At 42.0% G+C, this 21,826-nt stretch overlaps 1 protein-coding gene across 1 annotated transcript in view; it reads left to right on the forward strand.

The window, feature by feature from the left end:
• The first annotated feature begins 11,245 nt into the window (after positions 1 to 11,245).
• PRELID2 (PRELI domain containing 2) overlaps positions 11,246 to 21,826 on the forward strand; it is a 240,372-nt gene continuing 229,791 nt past the window's right edge. Inside the window, exon 1 of the mRNA XM_073620629.1 lies at positions 11,246 to 11,530. Coding sequence (XP_073476730.1) covers positions 11,456 to 11,530 — 75 coding nt within the window. The 5' untranslated portion in view covers positions 11,246 to 11,455. The remainder of the gene's footprint in view (positions 11,531 to 21,826) is intronic.

Below are 21,826 nucleotides of genomic sequence, written 5' to 3' on the forward strand. Positions count from 1 at the left end.
AAGCACCAAAGCCAAGAGTCTCGGAGTCATTTTTGACTCAGGAATGACAATGGATGCACAAATAGGATCAGTGGTGAGCGGATCCCACCATCTCCTCCGCCAACTACGTAGACTCATCCCCTTCATCCCAGAAGAGGACAGAGCGGCAGTTGTAGGAACAATTCATCAATTCCCGACTCGACTACGCAAATTCGCTCTACGTAGGACTACCCCAATATCAGCTTGCGCGCTTACAACTCATCCAAAACACAGCGGCAAGACTGTTAACAGGAAAAAAACCCTGGGAATCCATCTCCCCCTCTCTAAAGAGCCTACACTGGCTAACTGTGAAGAATCGGATCACATTCAAGACCCTCTGTCTCACCCACAAATGCGTACAAGGAAACGCCCCACCATATCCCCGCGAGAAAATAAAACACTACACACCGAATCGCAGTCTTCGATCAGCTAACCAAAACCTCCTTACCATTCCCAAATACCGCTACAAAGCAAAGGGAGAACGAAGATTCGCAGTCCAAGGACCTCGACTATGGAACGCTCTTCCTACCAACATCCGCATGGAAGAAAACCACCAGGCCTTCAGAAAAAAACTAAAGACCTTCCTTTTCTGAGAAACTGACATCAGAGAATGCATCCAGCGCCTTGAGGCGATTCAGTTCGCATTTGCAGCGCTTTATAAATCATTCATTCATTCATTCATTCACTATAAACGATATGCTCGCATGGCTCAATTGCGCAGCACAAGATAATAATGAAAGCCTGGTGCGATTACATACATTCATCATAAAACACAGTTAATTAGACCCCTATTCATTACTAATTACATTGTTATCCCATATACCAACATTAGTAATGAAATCTGTACACTGACCATAAACAGGAACCCCCTGAGACCAGCACATACTGTATATTATGGTGGCTATACACGCTTCCATTTATTACCCGATCAATGTATGCCTGGATGATACAACTGAATCAGCAAATAGACCTCCCTTCTATTCAATTTAGACTTGATTTAGAACACATTCCATCAAACTGAGTCGATTAGCCAGGATGGAAAGTTATCGATCGTGTTGCATCAATCACCAGCACTGAGATGCTTTATTCATGAATGTGATCATATTTTGATTGGTCATACAGTATTATTACATGGTACATGAAAATCAGAAATATAACTGATAACTTCCAATCATCTATTCCAACTATCAACCCAAATCCTCTTCCTTGTGTGTGGTATATCGATCAAATGGATTGTCAGCTATAGGTCAATTATTCTTGCAGGAGAAAATCAATAGCAGAAGAAATCATTTATTGAAGTGTATGGTCACCACTTAATGACCAGGCCTTTTCTGGCACTTTTTGTTTACAATTAAAAATCTGTATTTTTTGCTAGAAACTACTTAGACCCCCCAAACATATATATATATATATATATATATATATATATATATATATATATATATATATATATTATTTAAATAAAAGTGATACAAAAATAAAGAGACAGTGTAAAAATAAAAAATTAAAATGAAAATAAATAGAGGAAAAAAGAAAAATGTAAAGCACCCCATCCCACCCTGCAGAAGCGAGCACACACGTACAGTATCTCACAAAAGTGAGTACACCCCTCACATCTTTGTAAATATTTTATTCTATCTTTTCATGTGACAACACTGAAGAAATGACACTTTGCTGCAATGTATAGTAGTGAGTGCACAGCGTGTATAACAGTTTAAATTTGCTGTCCTCTCAAAATAACTCACCACGCTGCCATTTATGTCTAAACCGCTGACAACAAAAGTGAGTACACCCCTAAGTGAAAATGTCCAAATTGGGCCCAATTAGCTATTTCAGATCCCCGGGGTCATGTGACTCGTTAGTGTTACAAGGTGTCAGGTGTAAATGGGGAGCAGGTGTGTTAAATTTGGTGTTATCGCTCTCACTCTCTCATACTGGTCACTGGAAGTTTAACATGGTACCTCATGACAAAGAACTCTCTGAGGATCTGAAAAAAGAATTGTTGCTCTACAGGTGGCATAGGCCAGGGGTAGGCAACCTCAGTACTCCAGCTGTGGTGACACTACAAATCCCATAATGCCTCTGCCTCTAGGAGTCTTGCCTGTGATTGTCAGGGTTTTGCAATGTCTCATGGGACGTGTAGTTTCAAAACAGCTGGAGGGCCGAGGTTGCCTACCCCTGGCCTAGGCTTTAAGAAGATTGCCGACACCCTAAAACTGAGCTGCAGCACAGTGGCCAAGACCCTACAGTGGTTTAACAGAACAGGTTCCACTCAGAACAGGCCTCGCCATGGTCGACCAAAGAAGTGGAGTGCACGGGCTCAGTGTCATATTCAGAGGTTGACGTATGAGTGCTGCCAGCATTGCTGGAGAGGTTGAAGTGGTGGGGGTCAGCCTGTCAGTGCTCAGACCAAACGCCACACACTGCATCAAATTAGTCTGCATGGCTGTCGTCCCAGAAGGAAGCCTCTTCTAAAAATGATGCACAAGAAAGCCCGCAAACAGTTTGCTGATGACAAGCATACTAAGGACATGGATTACTGGAACCATGTCCTGTGGTCTGATGAGACCAAGATAAACTTATTTGGTTCAGATGGTGTCAAGCATGTGTGGCGGCAACCAAGTGAGGAGTACAAAGTGTACAAGTGTGTCTTGCCTATAGTCAAGCATGGTGGTGGGGGTGTCATGGTCTGGGGTTGAATGAGTGCTGCCTATACTACAAAATTGTGAGGGGTGTACTCACTTTTGTGAGATACTGTGTGTATATATATATATATATATATATATATATATATATATATACACACACACACACACACACAGTATCTCACAAAAGTGAGTACACCCCTCACATTTTTGTAAATATTTTATTATATCTTTTCATGTGATAACACTAAAGAAATTACACTTTGCTACAATGTAAAGTAGTGAGTGTACAGCTTGTATAACAGTGTAAATTTGCTGTCCCTCAAAATAACTCAACACACAGACATTAATCTCTAAACCTCTGGCAACAAAAGTGAGTACACCTCTAAGTGTAAATGTCCAAATTGGGCCCAAACTGTCAATATTTTGTGTGGCCACCATTATTTTCCAGCACTGCCTTAACCCTCTTGGGAATGGAGTTCACCAGAGCTTCACAGGTTGCCACTGGAGTCCTCTTCCACTCCTCCACGATGACATCACAGAGCTGGGGGATGTCAGAGACCTTGCGCTCCTCCACCCTCCGTTTGAGGATGCCCCACAGATGCTCAATGGGGTTTAGGTCTGGTGACATGTTTGGCCAGTCCATCACCTTTACCCTCAGCTTTTTTAGCAAGGCAGTGGTTGTCTTGGAGGTGTGTTTGGGGTCATTGTCATGTTAGAATACTAATGATCACAACAAAAGAAACAATCGAGTTAACATCAGCGCTAAAATGAACTACACATGATATGTAGACACAATGGTGATTAAATAGAATTTCAGTGACTGAAAGTCCATAAAGAGTAGGAGAAATGTCCAAGACCAAGTAAAACGTCTTCCAAAGGGTGAAAAAAGTCTTCAAATCACTGCATCAGTAATGAACTCACAAAGAGATATTGCCCTACACTCACATGTTTGGCAGCAAGACAGTTACCCATAAAGCGTTAAATCCACGGACAGCTCTTCCCCACTCAGTGTAGACGGGTGTGCAATTACATGGGAAAGATAAGAAAAGAGCTCCACTAGTGTGATAACGTCAAAACACACTTATAATTTATTGAATTAAAACCTTCATACATTGCACTTACAAGGTGTATGTATAAACAAGCATAAAAGATGTAAAACCCAGAGCGTTGTGTTAATCTCTAAGCCGAGTACCAGCAATATCTCACCACACTGCGTATAAAAACGTAGTTTGTTGTAACAAAAGTCTTCCTACTAGTTGTGGTGCAGCTCCCCTGATGCGTTTCGTCATCTTGACTTCGTCCTGGGATTGGCTGCACGGCACGGCAACCTTCCTAATATACCCAAAGTCGTGCAGATGATAATCACCTATACCTAGGCTGATCCTGAGTACTGTAGTAACCCAAATAGCACAGCCTCACTGCCCTATTGTTTCTAAACATAGGTCATCGTGACACCATAACTGAAAAGATAGTAAATCGGAAACGGTGTCACCTCACAGGCTCAGTCTCTATTCGAGACTAGAGCTAGAAGAAGGGACACTGAGGTAAATCTAAAGTAAATAAGTAAATCCCTTTCAATATGTTTGATTGTGTATAGTAGTTATCTACCTTACTGCAATTCGCCATGTTGGATGATGTCCACTTTTTACCAAGAGATAACTATTGTGATCTGTTGGTTTGAAATAAACCTTTGTTTCAAATGATGAGCCTACTATCTGGATAGTAACATCCAGAAAGTTAATGGAATCGGCACTTACTTGATAATCCAAATGTACAGTATATTATTGTTGTTGATATTGAGGAATGATAGGAAAGAATAGACTGACTCTTCTGTACCTTCCCATATAAATGTAAGGTCATCAATATACCTACAGTAATATTTTAATTGTGGTCTAACAACATTGAAAACGTATCTATCCTCCCACTCAGCCATAAACAGGTGTGTTTCTCACTATCCAGTTTGACCTCATTCAGTGACACCAACAGATCTTTCGTATCCTTTAAATAGGCCCTAGTGTACACAAGGCTGGAGGAATTTATCAAGGTACTCTCCCAGCCTTGAAGTCACCGAGCCAATGCCATTTACAATATGTCTAGGAGGCTGAGTCGTGGCATTACAAATTAATTCAAAAAGTATATGATCCTACATTTTTAGATAATATTATAAGAGAGGTGGCTAATACCACTAGATTTCATGGGTCTACAGCTATTAATAATTCAACAGTACCCAGTGATGGGAGTAAGTCACACATGTGCAAGTCACAAGCAAGTCTCAAGTCTTAACCTTCAAGTCACAAGCAAGTCCCAAGTTACTGTGGCGAAAAGCAAGCAAGTCAAGTCGAGTCCCTGCTAGAAGTCAAGCAAGTCAAGTCAAGTCATTTATTTTGGTCAAGTCACAAATTAAGTCAAAATACTGATCTAATCTGAAGCCGGGACTCGGGGGGAGCTTTCTTTTGTGGGGGGGGGGCGGCTTTTGCCTAGGCCAAGACACAGCACTGGTGGTGCCAAGTCATTGCAAGTCAAATAGCCCAAGTCAAAGTCAAGTCGCAAGTCATTAGTGACAAGTCAAAGTCAAGTCGAGTCATTTATTTAATTTTGTCAAGCAAGTCGCAAGTCCTCAAACAGGTGACTCGAGTCTGACTCGAGTCAAGTCATGTGACTCGAGTCCCCCACCTCAGACAGTACCTAATCAGCATCAATGGGGTTTTATATCAGATTTTCATCACCAACTCCGTGAGAATGAGACTATATTTAAAAAGCACATATTAACTATGGATAGGAACTTGGGTTTGGTCCTCCCTGCCAATCCGAAATGTATTTATAGGAAGACGCCTAATTTCTGTGACAGGGTAGTCGGGAAAATTTTAGATCCACCTGGACAATCGAAAATACAAAAATTCAGTTTTGATAAAAATGGATTCTATCCATGTAGAAAATGTATATGCTGTAAGACTGTCAAGATTAGAAATAGGAGTCATACTTCTTTCAGATCTATGGCTGCTGTAGAGTTTTCGATTGATGTGTTAATTACCTGCAACAAAACGCATGTTGTTTATTTGTCGTGGTGCCCATGTGGGTTATACTACGTGGGGTGCACTAAAAGAATACTGAGGATACGTATTTCACATGACCAATATATACGGGTATATATATATATATATATATATATATATATATATATATATATATATATATATAGTATCTCACAAAAGTGAGTACACTCCTCACATGTTTGTAAATATTTTACAAACATTCTTTGCCATGAGGTGCCATGATGAACTTCCAGTGACCAGTATGAGAAAATGAGAGCTATAACACCAAATTTAAAAACAGAATATAGGGGATGGCGCTGTGTAAATGTGAGTGTTTAAAGTGCCAAGTGCTTTGGTGCGTAATATAATCCTACCTCGATACAAAAAGTATAAAAATAAAAATAAATATAAAATAAAATAAAATAAAAGTTGTGAATTGACCAAAAATTAATCAATACGGTGAGGTGATAAATCCTTAATGGATTTAAGGATTCCATTAACGAAACGCGTAAGGCGGGACTATCTTGGCACGTACAACGTCACTTCCGCACACCGTGGTTCCGGAAACTAGGCCGGTGGAACGCAAGCGGTAGTTTTTTAAGCAGCGCTGCGTCCCCGGACCGTGTGAGCCTGTGAGCTCCCTCTCTGTGGATTTAATATCAATTTTAAACGTTTTATATTTGGTCTTAGTGGATTCAGTCGTTGGACTGTATTACACAAATAAAATATTAATTAGAAACAAAGTTACGCTATGAAGGAATCTTTATTTTTTATCTAAACATATGAAAGTGGATGCCTGGCTGGGATCTGTGCTACAGCAAAGGGCAGTGAGTCCCCCTCCCCTCCTCAACAAGTGGTTCTCCTGGATTGGGCTGAGTGGAAGAATACTGGCACCGGTGAGATCGGAGCGATTAAAGGCTGAGGATTAACATCACACGCTCATACCCCTGCAGGGGCAGGGAGCTCCGGTGAGTACAATCACATTGGGGGAAATTGCTAAAAATTATTGCATGGATCTCCACTGCTAAAGAAGAATCTTCTGGGAAATACGCTATACGATTTATTACACTGCAATGGTATCACCATTATGAACTTTTGTACTATACAGCAGTTGGGACTATATATATATATAATTCTTTGAATATTTGTTAATATTAATTTTTTGTGATACATTTTTTTGATACACTTTTTCACATCTAATAGAATGGTTTCAACTCTCAACGGTATTTGCACATTATTGCACTGTGTGGGTTGCACTGTGGTCTGACAACCAACTTTTTTAGATTCGATACTTGTCACTCTGCATTTTTAGTGGATTTTGTTCACACACGTTTCACAATTTAGACAATATTAGGATTGGGTTTGCTTAATGGATGGGATTATTATTACTTGCAATTCCATTAAGGATTTATCACCTCACCGTATTGATTAATTTTTGGTCAATTCACAACTTTTATTTTATTTTATTTTATATTTATTTTTATGCTTTTTGTATCGAGGTAGGATTATATTACGCACCAAAGCACTTGGCACTTTAAACACTCACATTTACACAGCGCCATCCCCTATATTCTGTTTTTAACCTTTCGGGGTATCACTAAGGTGTTCTCTACTTACATAGGGGGGCAGCAGTGTTTTAAAAGTCTGAAGCGCGGACCCATTGATAGATTAATAACACCAAATTTAACACACCTGCTCCACATTCACACCTGAAACCTTATAACACTAACGAGTCAAGTGACACTGGGGAGGGAAAATGGCTAATTGGGCCCAATTTGGACATTTTCCATTAGGGGTGTACTCACTTTTGTTGCCAGCGGTTTAGACGTTAATGGCTGTGTGTTGAGTTATTTTGAGGGGACAGCAAATTTACACTGTTAAACAAGCTGTACACTCACTACTTTACATTGTAAGTGTCAAAAGATATAATAAAATATTTACAAAAATGTGAGGGCTCTCTTTTGTGAGATACTGTGTATATATATATATATATATATATATATATATATATATATACTGTATATATACAGTATATATATATATATATATATATATATATATATATATATATATATATATGTGTGTGTGTTTTTTTTTTTTTACAGGGACCCAAGGGAATAAAATGGCAATCATTGCAATTTTTTAAGTCTGAGAAACATCAGCGTAAGCGTACGACGGTGGGGGGGGGGGGGGGGGGGGGTGTTAAACCACTTGCAAAAAGCAAGGCATAACAATATCTGCAAGTGGTTATTGTTTTGCCTTACTTTTGTATATATCTTTCCTGAAAAGTAACACAAAACCATTACACCGAACAGGTAAGTATAACAACATAGACAGCGTGCTATGCCAGAGGGGCTGGCAGTAACAATTTTAAGTTTTTTTTTTTAGAATAATAGTGGCGGGAGGGGACGGGGCTGGGACGGAGCAGGAAGGAGGGGGGAGAGCAGAGCAGGGCAGCCTATCACGGAGGGAGCCACTTTGACCACGGTAATCAGGGAGGAGCAGCCCTGGTTATCGTGGTCTGTTTAGAGAGGCCATACAGGAAGTTCAATGTTCAGAGTTTTTTTTTTTTTACAGTTTAGAGGGGGGCAAATTACATAGCACAAGCACTGTCCTGTGTAATCTGCTTTAAGGGACCAGAATCTATATATATTTTTTGGGGGTTAACAAACGCTTTAATCAATTGACTATAAGCTGGGCAGGACATTCGTCGTTCTGAGTGGGCGTCATATGATGTCCTCCCAGAACGGGCCGCAGATAAATGTAACAACATACAGTGCATGTGTGAGACGAGACATATGAGGTCATGTGCTCCATCTAACACATGTGAATTGGAAGTATATTGCAAACTAATCCCAGAAACATTTTTTAAAATGATGGCACAGGAGCAAGGGCATATTAGTAAAGGACAGTGCCACACATTGAAAAGGAAAGGTCACTTTTAATAACATTCAATTATGGCTTGTGTAGCAATTGTATACCATATATCATTTTTTTTTCTATCTGCTATTTTTTTCTTCATGAAAGTGGAGTTACCGTTAAAGGTAAAAACAAAGAAAAAAAAAACCTTCAGAATTATCCCCTTCCTGCCCAGGCCAATTTTCAGTCGCACTTTGAATGACAATTGCGCGGTCATGCAACACTGTACCCATATGAAATATTTATCATTTTTTTCACACAAATAGAGCTTTATTTTGGTGGTATTTAATCACCACTGGGGTTTTGCTAAACAAACAAAAAAAGACCGAATATTTAAAGAAAAAAAAAATATTTTCATAGTTGATTATAAAATTTTGCAAACAGGTAATTTTTATCCTTCACTGATGTGTGCTGATGAGGCTGCACTGATGGACACTGATAGGCTGTGCTGATGGGCACTGATGAGACGGCACTGATCAGGAGGCACTGATGAGGCTGCACTGATAGGCATTACTGATAGGTGGCACTGATGATGAGGCACTGATTGGCAGCACTGATGGGCACTGATAAGTGGCACTGTAGTTGCTGACTTTTTAAAAACAGCCACTCACCTGTCCCACAATCCAGCAGTGTGTTCACCCCAGTCGGTATCACCCACTGTCTTCTTTCTTTGGCGCCGGCACCTCAACTATGGGCACCCGCTGTGACAGCTTGCGGCTCTACAGCCGGGTGCCCACTGCACATGCACGAGCTACGTTGTGACGTTGTGCATCGTGAATGGTGGATGCAGTCTTCTGGGACCTGTCACGTATCCCAGAAGACAGGGGGGAGGGGGTTGGTGGAGAACTTCAGTTTCTGATCGCCTAGGTGGTCAGAGTGGAAGTGGGATTGTGTACCTGTCAAAATCGGTGCCGATTCTTCAAGAAGAGCGGGGGATGAGTCCTTAAAGCAGAACTTCCCCTTTTGGGTGGAGCTCCGCTTTATGTACAATAATCCCTGTGTGACAGGGATAAATTTATTGTTGTAGAAGCAATCTACAAGCTACTACTTCTTTCCCAGTTGACGCCTATTATGGAGAAGCGCATTGGGTGGAGCCACATCTGTGACGTCATTGCGTACAAGCTGGTGGGTGAGGACCACGGCCGAGCCTGCATTTGTGTTTAAACCGCTGTTATTTTATCTTCTAAGTGTAAGTGCATGTTTACCTTTAATAAAATGCATTGTTTTAGGATACCGCACCATGAAGTATCCTCCTCTTTCCACCAGTTGTGGCTGGTGTTTTTTTTGGGGGGAGGCTGGGTGGCAAACAATCCAACTGGATACCATGCCCCGGTTGGTTGGGTTATGGATGCCATACACCACCTCCCCCGGGTCGGCTTGGTCATGGGCCTACCCCAGGTCTCTCAGTCAGTAGTCGGGGGGCCCCACACTTATACCATCTCGCGGGCAGTGCTTTGGGCAGCTTCTCTCCGGGCGGTCGGCCGGGTCACAGGTGGCACCCCCCGGGTTGGTCAGTCAGTAGTCGGGGCCCCGCACTTACCCCATCTAGCTACCAGCACTCCGGGCTGCTGCTTCCTCGCTTCCTCTGCGTCTCCTGCCTTCTCCTCCTGGTGGCAAATCTGATCGGATCTCCTTTTTGTCTCAGGACCCGCTTCCTTATTGACCGGAAGGAGAATCAATGTTACAATAGCGAATATTCATTCGCTATTGTCACATATCTGGGTGGGCTTCAGGCGCAGTGCTCTGCGCTCTGAGCCCACCCTTTTTTGAAGCCTATCAGAGCCTCTGGCTCTAATCACGTGCTTCAAAAAAACCCAAAAAATCCCTGATTTGAAACCACGCATGTAGATAAGGGGGCCGGAGCATTCATAGGGGGGGCAGTGCCCGTCCTCCCCCTATCGACAGGCTGCCACCGCCCATGTTTGAGAGTGTCAGCGAGTCAGTGATATATATGCCCCACTGTGTATTAACCAACTGTCTCAGGTGACATTACTGCGGGGATTTGATCGGGATGACCCTTCCTCACCTGCTGGGTTCCATGGATATTTTACATAGCGAGATAGATCTCTATAGCTTGAGATCCTAATCTGGTAAGAGGTGTGAGTTTATGTGGGGATGGCAACCTTATGAGCACATTTCACGCTGTGTTTGTCGGATGTTGAACACTGTCAAATCACTGGGAGATTCGCCTATCCATTGGATTGTCTGTTCAAGATTTATTTTTATGAACTGTCACTTAGGATGTGAATTGATTTATTCAATATTGTGATCATGCATTTAAGATTGTTCCATTGGTGATCACTTACAGAAGCTCACTGGTATCTTTATTCTTTCATTTTTTAAGCTTCTACCTTTGCTAAAGTCAAACAGGAAGCTTAGAAAATTTACAAAGGACATGAGAAATAACAGAAAAATCTTCAATAACGAATAAAAACAAATATGTACATATATATATATATATATATATATATATATATATATATATATATATATATATATATATATATATATATATAAATGTATGTATAACACACATGGTGTCCCTGACTCACTCTCCTGTACACCTCGTTCACATGAATGTGCTGTGTACACAAAGCAGTGGTGACAGCTGCCTGGAGATAAGCCGGTTTAATGTGACACAAAACCTACAAGAATGTGACATTGTGCGAGTGACTCCGTACCAGCTCTCACACGTGTGCGTGTGACTTTGTGTCTGTGAGCAGAACAATAAAGTTATTCGAAAGGAGGGCTTCAAAAACATGGCGCTTTATTAAGACAGAGAAGAGCAGAAAAGTGTGAAGGAGGAAAAGTGTGTGAAAGGGGAAGTGTGAGGGCAGCATGGGGGTCTCAATGGACGTGAAGAAGGTTTATCCTTACCCTTTTAAGGAGGTGGTGACCAGCTACCTAAACAAGGTAAGCACGCAGGAGCTCGTAGAACAGCTGGCTGTATACAGTGTACGATGTCATCCACCCAGGCTGACCTTTCCCTCCTTCCTCACATAGAGATACCCCCCCCCCCCCCCATCTTCTTCTGTATACAACGAATCCCACCTTTGTATCCTGCTATCTAATCACTGATAAAGAAAGCTCCTGATCTTCCTCACAGACAATGGCAGGGTGTGCACACCTCAGTGTATTCAGTGTCTGACAGGGGGGGGGGGGGGTCTATATCTCCTTTTTAACCACTTCCTATCTGGGCCAATTCTGACACTTCGCTCCTACATGTAAAAATATACTGTTTTTTTGTTTTTTGTTTTTTGTTTTTACTAGAAAATGACTTAGAACCCCCCCTAAAAAAAACAAAAAAACAAAAAAAAAACAAAAAAAAAAAAACAAAAAAACGTATGTTCTATATATATATATATATATATATATATATATATATATATATATATATATATAGAATAAAATGGTGGGTGTTACTATTTTTTATGTCACGCTGTATTTGTGCAGCGGTTTTTCAAATGCATTTTGTTTTTTTATTAATTAAAAAAATAAAATAAAACACTAAAGTTAATACAGTTGTTTTTGGTTAAATATAAAAGATGATGTTACACCAAGTAAATAGATACCTAACATGTCACGCTTTAAAATTGCGTCTGCCCCTGGAATGGTGGCAAACTACAGTTCTTAAAATTCTCCATAGGCGATGCTTTAAACGTCTTTACAGGTTACCAGTTTAGCATGGCACAGGAGGTCTGGGGCTAGAATTATTGTTCTCGCTCTGACATCAGCATCAATACAATGAACAACATAGGGTGGGCCGTGACAGGTCCTCTTTATGGAGAGATCTGGGGTCACCCTCTCTCCTTCCCTCTCCTGGGTTTACATTGGTGCGATGTCTGTACGTTGCAAAGTCAGCCATACAGATTGTAAGCCTGAATTTGGATCGCATTCGGACCAAACTTGTGCAGGACTTTTTTTTTTTTTCGTCCACACCAGAATTGGATCCCATGCGATTCAATTCCTGTCCGAATTTACCGTTCGCGCTGCGATATACAAACCAATCTGGGGGCATAATTAACTTTGTATTGACACTCCCAAGGGTTCGCATAGGGCAGTGTGAACTGCCTGCGAGTCAGGTGCGATGTGGGAACCGACTGTGGATTCGCAAGGTTTCCCACATCGCACCAATGTGAACCGAGCCTCAAGCACAGTTTCACCCAAAGGTGGAAGCTCCGCTCTAAGGACTCCTAACCCCCTTACATGCCACATTTGGCATGTCATTTTTTTTTTTTTTGGGGGGGGGGGGGGGAGTGGATACCTAGTTTTGACAGGTACCCATCTCCCACTTCTGCACAGGCCGCCTAGGTGACTCAAACAGAAGTTCTCCTCTCCCCCCTCCCTCCCTGCAATCTTCTGGGACACGTCACAGGTCCCAGAAGATTGCCCGGCCATTGAGCAGGCGCAGTGTGACTCCTGCTTTCACAGCTGGGTGCGCACTGTGAAAGCTGTCACAGCTGGGTGCCCACACTTGTGATGCCAATGAGAGGTGAGGGAGAGAACTGAGGGTTCGGGTGGCCGCATTGCTGGATCGCGGAACAGCTGAGTGTGTGTTTATTAAAAGTCAGCAGCTACACTTTTTTTGTAGCTGCTGACTTTTAATAAACACAAACATGAGTGGAACTCCGCTTTAAGGCACTATGAAGCCATGTGCTGTTACTGCATACTTTAACCACTTCCAGTTCTGACATTTCTCTCATACATGGAAAATCAGCTTTTTTTTTTTTTTATTTAGCTACAAAATAACTTAGAGCCCCCAAACATGATATAGCTTCTTTTAAAGCAGAGAATAAAAGATGATGTTATACCAAGTAAATAGATGCCTAACATGTCATTCCTTAAAAATGTAATATGTCCGTGGAACGGCGACAATTAACGGTACCTAAAAATCTGTCATAGGCGACGCTTTTGAAAGTCTTTAGAGGTTAAAAGCTTAGCCCTCGTTCTTGTTGAATGCGACTTTGAAATCATGCGACTTCATTTGAAATCGCACAATTTCAAAGCCACGTGTCAGTGCGATTTGGAAGACATCTGTGCAGCTTCATGCACAGATGTTTATCCAAGTCGCACCTGAAATCGCCAAAAGTAGTGCAGGAACTACTTTTTCAAATCGATGCAGCACCGCACAGTCGGCATTGCACCGATTTGAAAAGTGCCATTGCTGACGACAATAGGGTGCGTATTGTCACCTGGTGTGACAGGGGCTTAGAGATACAAGGGAGGTTTGGAGCTAAAATTATTATCCTCACTCTGATGTTCACCATTTACATATATGTGTGCATTCACATTTGCACAGGGGGACATTTTATTTATTTATTTTTTAATCCTTTTTTAACCCTGTACTTTTTTAATTGAACTTTTCTGTTATCGCAAGGGATGAACAACATCCCTTTTTGACAGCATGGGCCAGGACAGGTGCTCTTCATGGAGAGATCTGGAGTCTATTAAACTCCCAGATCTCTCCTCTGCCCTCTAAAGCATCTGATCAAACCGAAATCGGTTTGATCAGATGCTTAACAAGCCATTAATGGCTTATAAACAAACCAAAACCGGAAGTTCCTCCCGCTTTTCCATTGAGACCAGTCACATCAGTCTCGGTCTCCTCTGTCCCACTTGGCAGCGGCTAAAGGAGATGACCTCCATCTGCCACCTGTAAAAGTGATCGAGTGGCTGTACAGCCACTCAGATCACTTTTACATGAAAGCCCATTGCCTGCAGTAATAAATGATAACTCGATTGTTGCTGCGGTAGTGACAGAGATATCACCGCTCCGAGGACATATATATTCATACCACGGCCAAGAAGAGGTTAAAGAATGTCTTTCTTTAGTAGTAAAAATGGAAGCAGTGAGGGCTCATTCACACCATGCGCTCCATTAAAGCGCTAGTGAAGTCTGGGGAAAAAACCTTCCTCCTGCAAGTTGTCATAATGTGCTAGTATGCCTTGCATACTAGCACATTATGAAGGACTTGCCTTAAAACAAAGCCTTCCAGCGGTACGCTGTCACCACTGACAGGGCTTCCAGCTTCACCTAGTTTTCCTTCCGGGTTTACAGGCCCAATTGACTGGCTGGGCCGCAATGATGTCACTCATGCACAGTAGGAGCCACAATCGCTGCACAGGGCTCTGAATGGACGGCATACTTAGTATGCCGTCCCTTCAGTGTGCATGTGTCCATGACGTCACCGGCTGCAGAAATAGTGAATATCTCATCTAAATGGTGCCATTTTTTATTTATTTATTTATTTAAATTGTAAACTGTAACGAGCAGGACCCTCTGATTCCTTTTGTATTGTAGCTGTACTGTTTGCTGTAACGTTGTAAAGCGCTGCTCAAACTGTTTAGGTAATTTTTAATAATTTAGGAGATATTCCTTGTACTTACAGGTAAACCTTATAAGCTTACCTGTAGGTGCAAACTTTTATTACAGTATTATGATAATCTTACCTGTAGGTTTGTTTACAAGCCATCAATGGCTTGTAAAGCATCTGATCAAACCGATTTCGGTTTGATGAGATGCTTTGGCGGGCAGAGGAGAGATCTGGAGTTTAAGATCTCTCTATAAAGAGCACCTGTCCTGGCCCATGCTATCATAAGGGATGTTGTTCATCCCTTGTGATAACAGAAGAGTTCAAATAAAAAAATGAAATGGAAAAAAAGTATTAAAAAAAATAAATAAAAATAAAATGTGTTTACTACTGCTTTAACATGTCTTGTGCCATATATTACTATACAGGATTTATATAGCGTCAACAGTTTGCACACTGCTTTACAAGATGAGGGCAGAAAGTACAGTTACAGTATATTACAGTTCAATACAAGACGAATCAGAGGGCCCTGTTTGTTAGATATTACAATCTAAAAACACATTAAAGTGGTTATAAACCTCAGATATGAAATATGTACAAAGCATATCCCTCTATAGTGTGTACTTGTCTCTAATAAAAGCATTAAGTGTCACTTTTGTCTACTGCTTCGTTCCTCTGCTATCAGCATCAGTCACCTCTAACAAGTTTTCCCGACACCAAGAGAAAATGACAGAGGAGGGATCTCCAGCATATTGCTAGCCTCAGTTTTGTTCCTGCGTGGAGGGGGGTGTGTCCCTTCCCTCCAATCAGCTCTCAAATCTCTGCAGAGTGTACCTTTAGCTCTCCTCCCCCTTTTTCTAAATTCTTCAGCACCTTGAATAGATGTAGAGAAGAGAGGGCTACAGATAAACAGATACAACTTATGTAAGAGGGTTAGTTTCATGTCTATTTATCACCTGAGCCAGTCACTTCACTGGGTGTATGTAAAGGTTTACAATACAACCACTTTAAGGCAGCATTCACGTGATCACATTTAGTCATAAACACGTATCGAGCTCACGGTACCATTCATTGTAAATGGCACCTCAGACTCGGCAAGTAGATGCATGGTTATTCATGCAACAATTGTGACAAATTGCGTGAAAGGTGCACAAGCTACTTTCCCTTATGTAGGGCAGCCCATTGAAATATGGGCTACCTTATGTGTGTTGCGTGACAACACGCACAAAAAGTGCAAATGTGCAACATTTAACATCATGTACCGTAATGGGAATGTGGAAACACATTACCGGTAGTTATGTGCAATGATATCCCAATTACCCGCAGGCTGCTGCTTCTGCTAAAAATCCTTTCTTCATGCTGCCCAGAGCTGGGATATTTCAGTTCTGCCCCTCCTCCATTCACAGATAATCTGTTATTGTTCCACAATGCAATGCGTTCTATGAATAGAGGAGGTGTGGCTGAATGATAAAATCTCCACCACCTATTCACAGAAATCATACTATTATTTTCCCACAGTGCCTTCTGTGAATGGAGGAGGAGCAGATGGATGACAGGATCTCCACCACCTTTTCTAAAAACCTGTACTATTATTTTCCCCCAATTCACCACTCCCTGTGAATAGAAGAGCAGATCTCCACCTCTCTTCACAGAGCTTGTACCACAATACATAACATTCTGTTACTGGAGGAGGAACAGATGAATGACAAGATCTCTGCCACCCATTCATAAAGTGCATTGCACTGTGGGACAGTAGTAGTAGGAGTTCTGTGAATGATGGAGGGAACAGGAAGGGGTTAGCGAGCAGAGCAAGTTCTTCACGTTTGCAGATGCTGCAGTTCACCCCTGCAGCACTGAAAGATAGCTGCTCTGGGCAATACCTGGTGGCATGAACTAAGGATTGTTACATGAAGTAGCAGCCTGCAAGATAAGGGATTCGCACGATGATAGGTAAATGTACTTGGTGCTCTCTTTCCCAAAAGAATACTTTTTTTTTCAAAATCTTTTTTTTGAAAGGTGAGTTTTACATGAAGACACAAGAATGAACAATACAGTAAAATGGGGAGAAACAAAGTACCAGCGATGTATTACAGAAAACCAAATGCATCCATGTGGGTCTTGGCAACCAAATTAAAGTAATGATATACCACCATGATCACCCCCAAAAAATTATAGTATCGGGAGAGGGGAACTAGGAACCAGGATACAATAGGTCAGCACGAATCTCAGCCCACCTCACTCCTAATTTACATAAAGACAGGAATATAATATCATATTAGACAATATCCAGTTCAACTACTCAATTTCCTCATTGGGTGTAAAAATACAACTCAATGCAGATCAACCTTAATTAGACCATTTGGGATCACAAGATTGTACCCCAGAATTAATTGGAGACATCCAGCCATGGTTGCCACACTTTAGTGAATTTTTTTTTTTTTTTTTTGTTTTTTGTACATGCTCTACTTTTGTGTATAGGTTTGAATTGACGAAAAAGGGTTTGGGTCGTTGGAGAGTTGAAATATTTCCAGTGCAATAGTATAACTTTACGTGCATAATACAAAACTGTGTGAACTAGGAATTGAGCATGGGTTCTGTGTACAAAGTCGTTCAGTAGACCTAAAAGTCCAACTTCTGGGGTCTGAGGTAGAGGAAGTGTCAGCTGAATTTTAAAAAAACAAACGGATCCCTCTAGTAAGAGGACAGTCCTCGGCAGCTCCAAAACATGTGAAATAAATCAACTAGATTACATCTGGAACAAACAGCAGCAATTTCCAAACCCATGTGAGACAATTTTAGCTGACTATAATGTAAGTGATGTATAAATTAAAATTGGATGAACTGGTCAGCAGTACTAATGATATCTTGAAAACAAACCTCAGTGACTTTTTTTTCCCAGCCCTGCAAAGAGAGCTTAGGCAACAACACCAACCATTTACCGTGTGAGTTCTGAAACGGGTCCAACCCCCTCAAAGACAGTCTGCTGTAGAATGTTGTCACCAGTTTGGTAAGTTCGGGGTAGGAGAGAAAATCTCCCATTGGGAGATTTTCTCCCAATTTTCTGTGAGCTCTATAGTCAATGCCCCAAATTGCATACAGATGGCCTGCCGGAGTAACCGGTATTTAAAAAAGAATTTGCTGTCTATGCCCCGTTCCTGCCTGTTTGAAAGTAAAAATGTATTCCCACTGACAATATGTGAGAGATGAGTGACCTCGAAACTAACCCACCAGGTTGAATCCGAATGTCCATAGTGTTCAGGGGGGTTGGGGTTATTCCATATGGGAGTGTGTGGCGATGGTCCCTGATCCGATGTCATAAGTATATTACCCCCTTCTTTCCATGCTAAGGAACCCACATCTATAGGAGAATGAGGAGAGCACCTGGATCTCAGTGCTTTATGCAATTCATCTTTTGAGGGAAGTGGCCAAACCAAAAAAGGCTAATAAGAGAGCTGTCGAGGGGGTCTGAGGGTCAGAATGCAACCAATCATAGATATAAGCGAGTTGAGATGCAATAAAGTAGTTGCGTAATTTTTAGGGTTGTACCGATACCAGTATTGGTATCGGCACCGATACCGAGCATTTGCCCAAGTACTTGTACTCGGGCAAATGCTCCCGATGCTTCCGCCGATACTATGACAGTCAGCGGTGATCGGCGTGTGGGGGAGTTACAAGCTTCCCCCCCGCGGCTTTCAGCGGCTTTCAGTGACATACAGCAGTGATCGGTGCTTGTAACTTCCCCACGCGATCACCGCTGACTGTCACCTCATCCTCCTCCATGCCCACTCTGTTCCTCTGTCCCCCTCTCCTTATCTGTCCCCCTCCATTCCGTTCCTCCGTTCCTCTGTCCCCCTCTCCTTCTCTGTCCCCCTCCGTTCCGTTCCTCCATTCTGCTGTGCCTCTCCGTTCTCCCCCTCCTCCTTCCTTTGTGAATGGATAGAGTCAGCTGACTCTGTCCATTCACATAACTGAAACATTGTAATCTCCTGTGATTACAATGTGTCAGTTTATGAATGGAGAGGAGCCGCTGTCTTCTCTCCATTCATTCTCAGTGAGCTGAGGCTGCAGAGAAAGGGACTGGGGAATCTCTATCCTTTGTCTCTTTCTCTGTCTCAAGGGGGAGATATCAGGGGTCTGTTAAGACCCTTGATATCTCACCAAAGCCCCCCAACAGGGCTGATTTAAAAAAAAAAAAAAAAAACATATTGCAAAAATGAATAAAAAAAAATATTATTTTAAAAAATAAAAATTGTAAAAAAAAAACAAAAACACACAGACACCGTTCACCCCCCCCCCCGAAAAAAAAGAAAGCATTGTTAAAAAAAAAAAAACTGTCACGTGACATTAAAAAAAAAAGTATCGGTAATCGGTATCGGCGAGTACTTGAAAAAAAGTATCGGTACTTGTACTCGGTCCTAAAAAAGTGGTATCGGGACAACCCTAGTAATTTTGGGCATGCGAGACCACCTGAGGATTCAGATGCCTGCTGAGATGATTTCGCAATCCGAGGTTGGATATTATTCCATAGGAAAGATGAGAGGGTGGATGGATTCAGTAGTCAAAAAGAGCTTTTTTTTGGGGGGGGGGGGGACAGGGACCGCTCTAAAACCATTATAAAAATTTTGGTAAAACATTTAAAAAAAATTTATACGACCTATGAGATTAAGTGGCAGCGCTGACCATACACAAAGCTTATCAGTCATCTAACGAGTGGAGCAATATGAGTTCCTCATATTTAGAGATTTTTTGTGTGTGTGTGTGTGTGTGTGTGTGTGTGTGTGTGTGTGTGTGTGTGTGTGTGTATATAGACCCCTAAATATCTGAAGGTATGGGTGGTTTGTAAACCAGAGCCCCTCAGTAGTCAGTGGAAAAAGAAGGACCAATAGGAAAAGCTATAGATTTCTCCCAGCCAACCCTCAGAGCAGACACCTCACCAAACTCCTCCACCACCTGTATTAACTTGTTGAAAGAACTTTCTTTGCCGTCAAGGTACATGAGGGCATCGTCCGCATACAGGGAAATCTTCTCTGTCAGCGGACCATAGCAGATACCCCCCCCCCCCCCAATGCAAGGGGCTCAGTGGCGAGAGCGAAGAGAGGGGGCATCCCTGCCTAGTACCTCTCTTTAGTGAAAATGGCGAGGAGCCATCCCTATTAGTACAAACTCTAGCCTTTGGATCCGCATATAGTAGGCGGACCCATTTCAAATATTGTGAACCTAGTTTCCCATGAAAAGGACCATCGAACAGTGTCAAATGCTTTCAGTAAATCTAAAGAAAGCACTAGACCACTGCGTTTATTCATCAGTTGCCTTATGGATATGTAGATATAACCTCCGGATGTTGTCAAAGGTGTTCCGGCCTGGCATAAACCCTGATTAATCGGGAGAGATAAGTGACGGTATAACTTTCTGCAACCGTAGTGCTAGGATTTTTACTAGTATTTTTGCATCAATATTTGGAAGGGAGATGGGACGGTAGGACCCACATAATAGCTTGTCTTTACCAGGCTTAAGTATAATGACCATAAGTGCATCATTCATTGAGTCAGTATTCCCAGATCCAAGGATGCACAAAAGGTGGCAAGGAGTTTAGGGGCAAGTGTTTTGATTATATGCCTGATACCACTTAAAGGGGAGGTCGTCTAGACCAGGAGTTTTAGAGGAAGGCAGAGAGCAAATGGTAGTCTACACTTCCTCTATCGCTGGTCCAGAAGGTGTCTTTGAGAGTCACTAAGTGGCAGGGAAATCTATAGAGGAGAAAAATAATGTAAATGCAGTCTCTGTAAGGATCAGGTGATCATCATAGTAGGATGCAAACTCCCTGAATGATAACGAAAGGATCGGAAGAATAGACCCATCAGAGTTGTATGGCAGAGATTGAACTGTCTTGAAAGTCAGTATGGGCAAGAAAGGCCAATAGCCTTCTGGGTCCCCCCCCCCCATGCTCATATGTACAGTTGCTGTGTTTTTTTTTTTTTTTTGTTATGTCCAACCATATGTAGTTGCAATGTATTATGGGCCTCTGCCAACTCCCTGCAAGATTCAGAGGTTGGGTTTGCTATATGTCGGGATCTAACAGTATCTTAGGACTGTTCTAGTGTTTGTATGTAGAGCCCGCTCAGAAGATCAATAATGTTTTGAGGCATGATATGTAGGAGCCCCGCAATACCATCTTTAATGCATCCTATACTGGCACTGTAGTCATGGTGCTGGAGGTAGAGGCCAATAGTTAAACATAGGATGGATTCATGGATTTCAGGCGTGGAGATCCAGAGGGGACTGAGCTTTCAGGCCCAAAATGTGGGTCTATGACCCAGAATCAAGGTTACCTGTACTATCGAGTGGTCCGACACCATCTGGGAGACATAGGCAATTGACTGGACAAATGAAAGGAAGTCCTTGGTGGTCAGTGCATAGTCCAACCTGGAGAAGGTACAATAAGATTTAGATTAGCATGAGAAGGTTTTAACAGTAGGGCATTTCCAAGGCCAGAGATCTACATATCCTTAATGTTCACACCACCTAAGGATCAATTTAGATTCAGACAGTAAAGGTTTTGGTTTTAATCTGTCTAGAGACAGTTGTAGCACCGAGTTTAAATCCCCTACAAGGAGCGTAGGGCATAATGGTAGGGAGGAGAGCTTTGCACTCAGTTCAGTAAACATTGCAGCCGCGACTGGAGGAGGGACATAAACTGAGACCAGTAACATAGGAACCCCATGTATAGTGGCATATAAGATGAGATATTGGCCCTTAGGATCTGAGAGTACCTGGTGACAGGGAAAGGCCAGCCCTTTACAGATCAGAATTGCCACCCCTTGGGCATAGCTGGAATATGTGGAGTGGTAGTTATGGGAGACCCATTGGTTTTTTTTTTTTTTTTTTTTTGGGCTAAAAC

This window comes from Aquarana catesbeiana, linkage group LG03 (genome assembly GCF_042186555.1).
Source record: "Aquarana catesbeiana isolate 2022-GZ linkage group LG03, ASM4218655v1, whole genome shotgun sequence".
Taxonomy (NCBI): domain Eukaryota; kingdom Metazoa; phylum Chordata; class Amphibia; order Anura; family Ranidae; genus Aquarana; species Aquarana catesbeiana.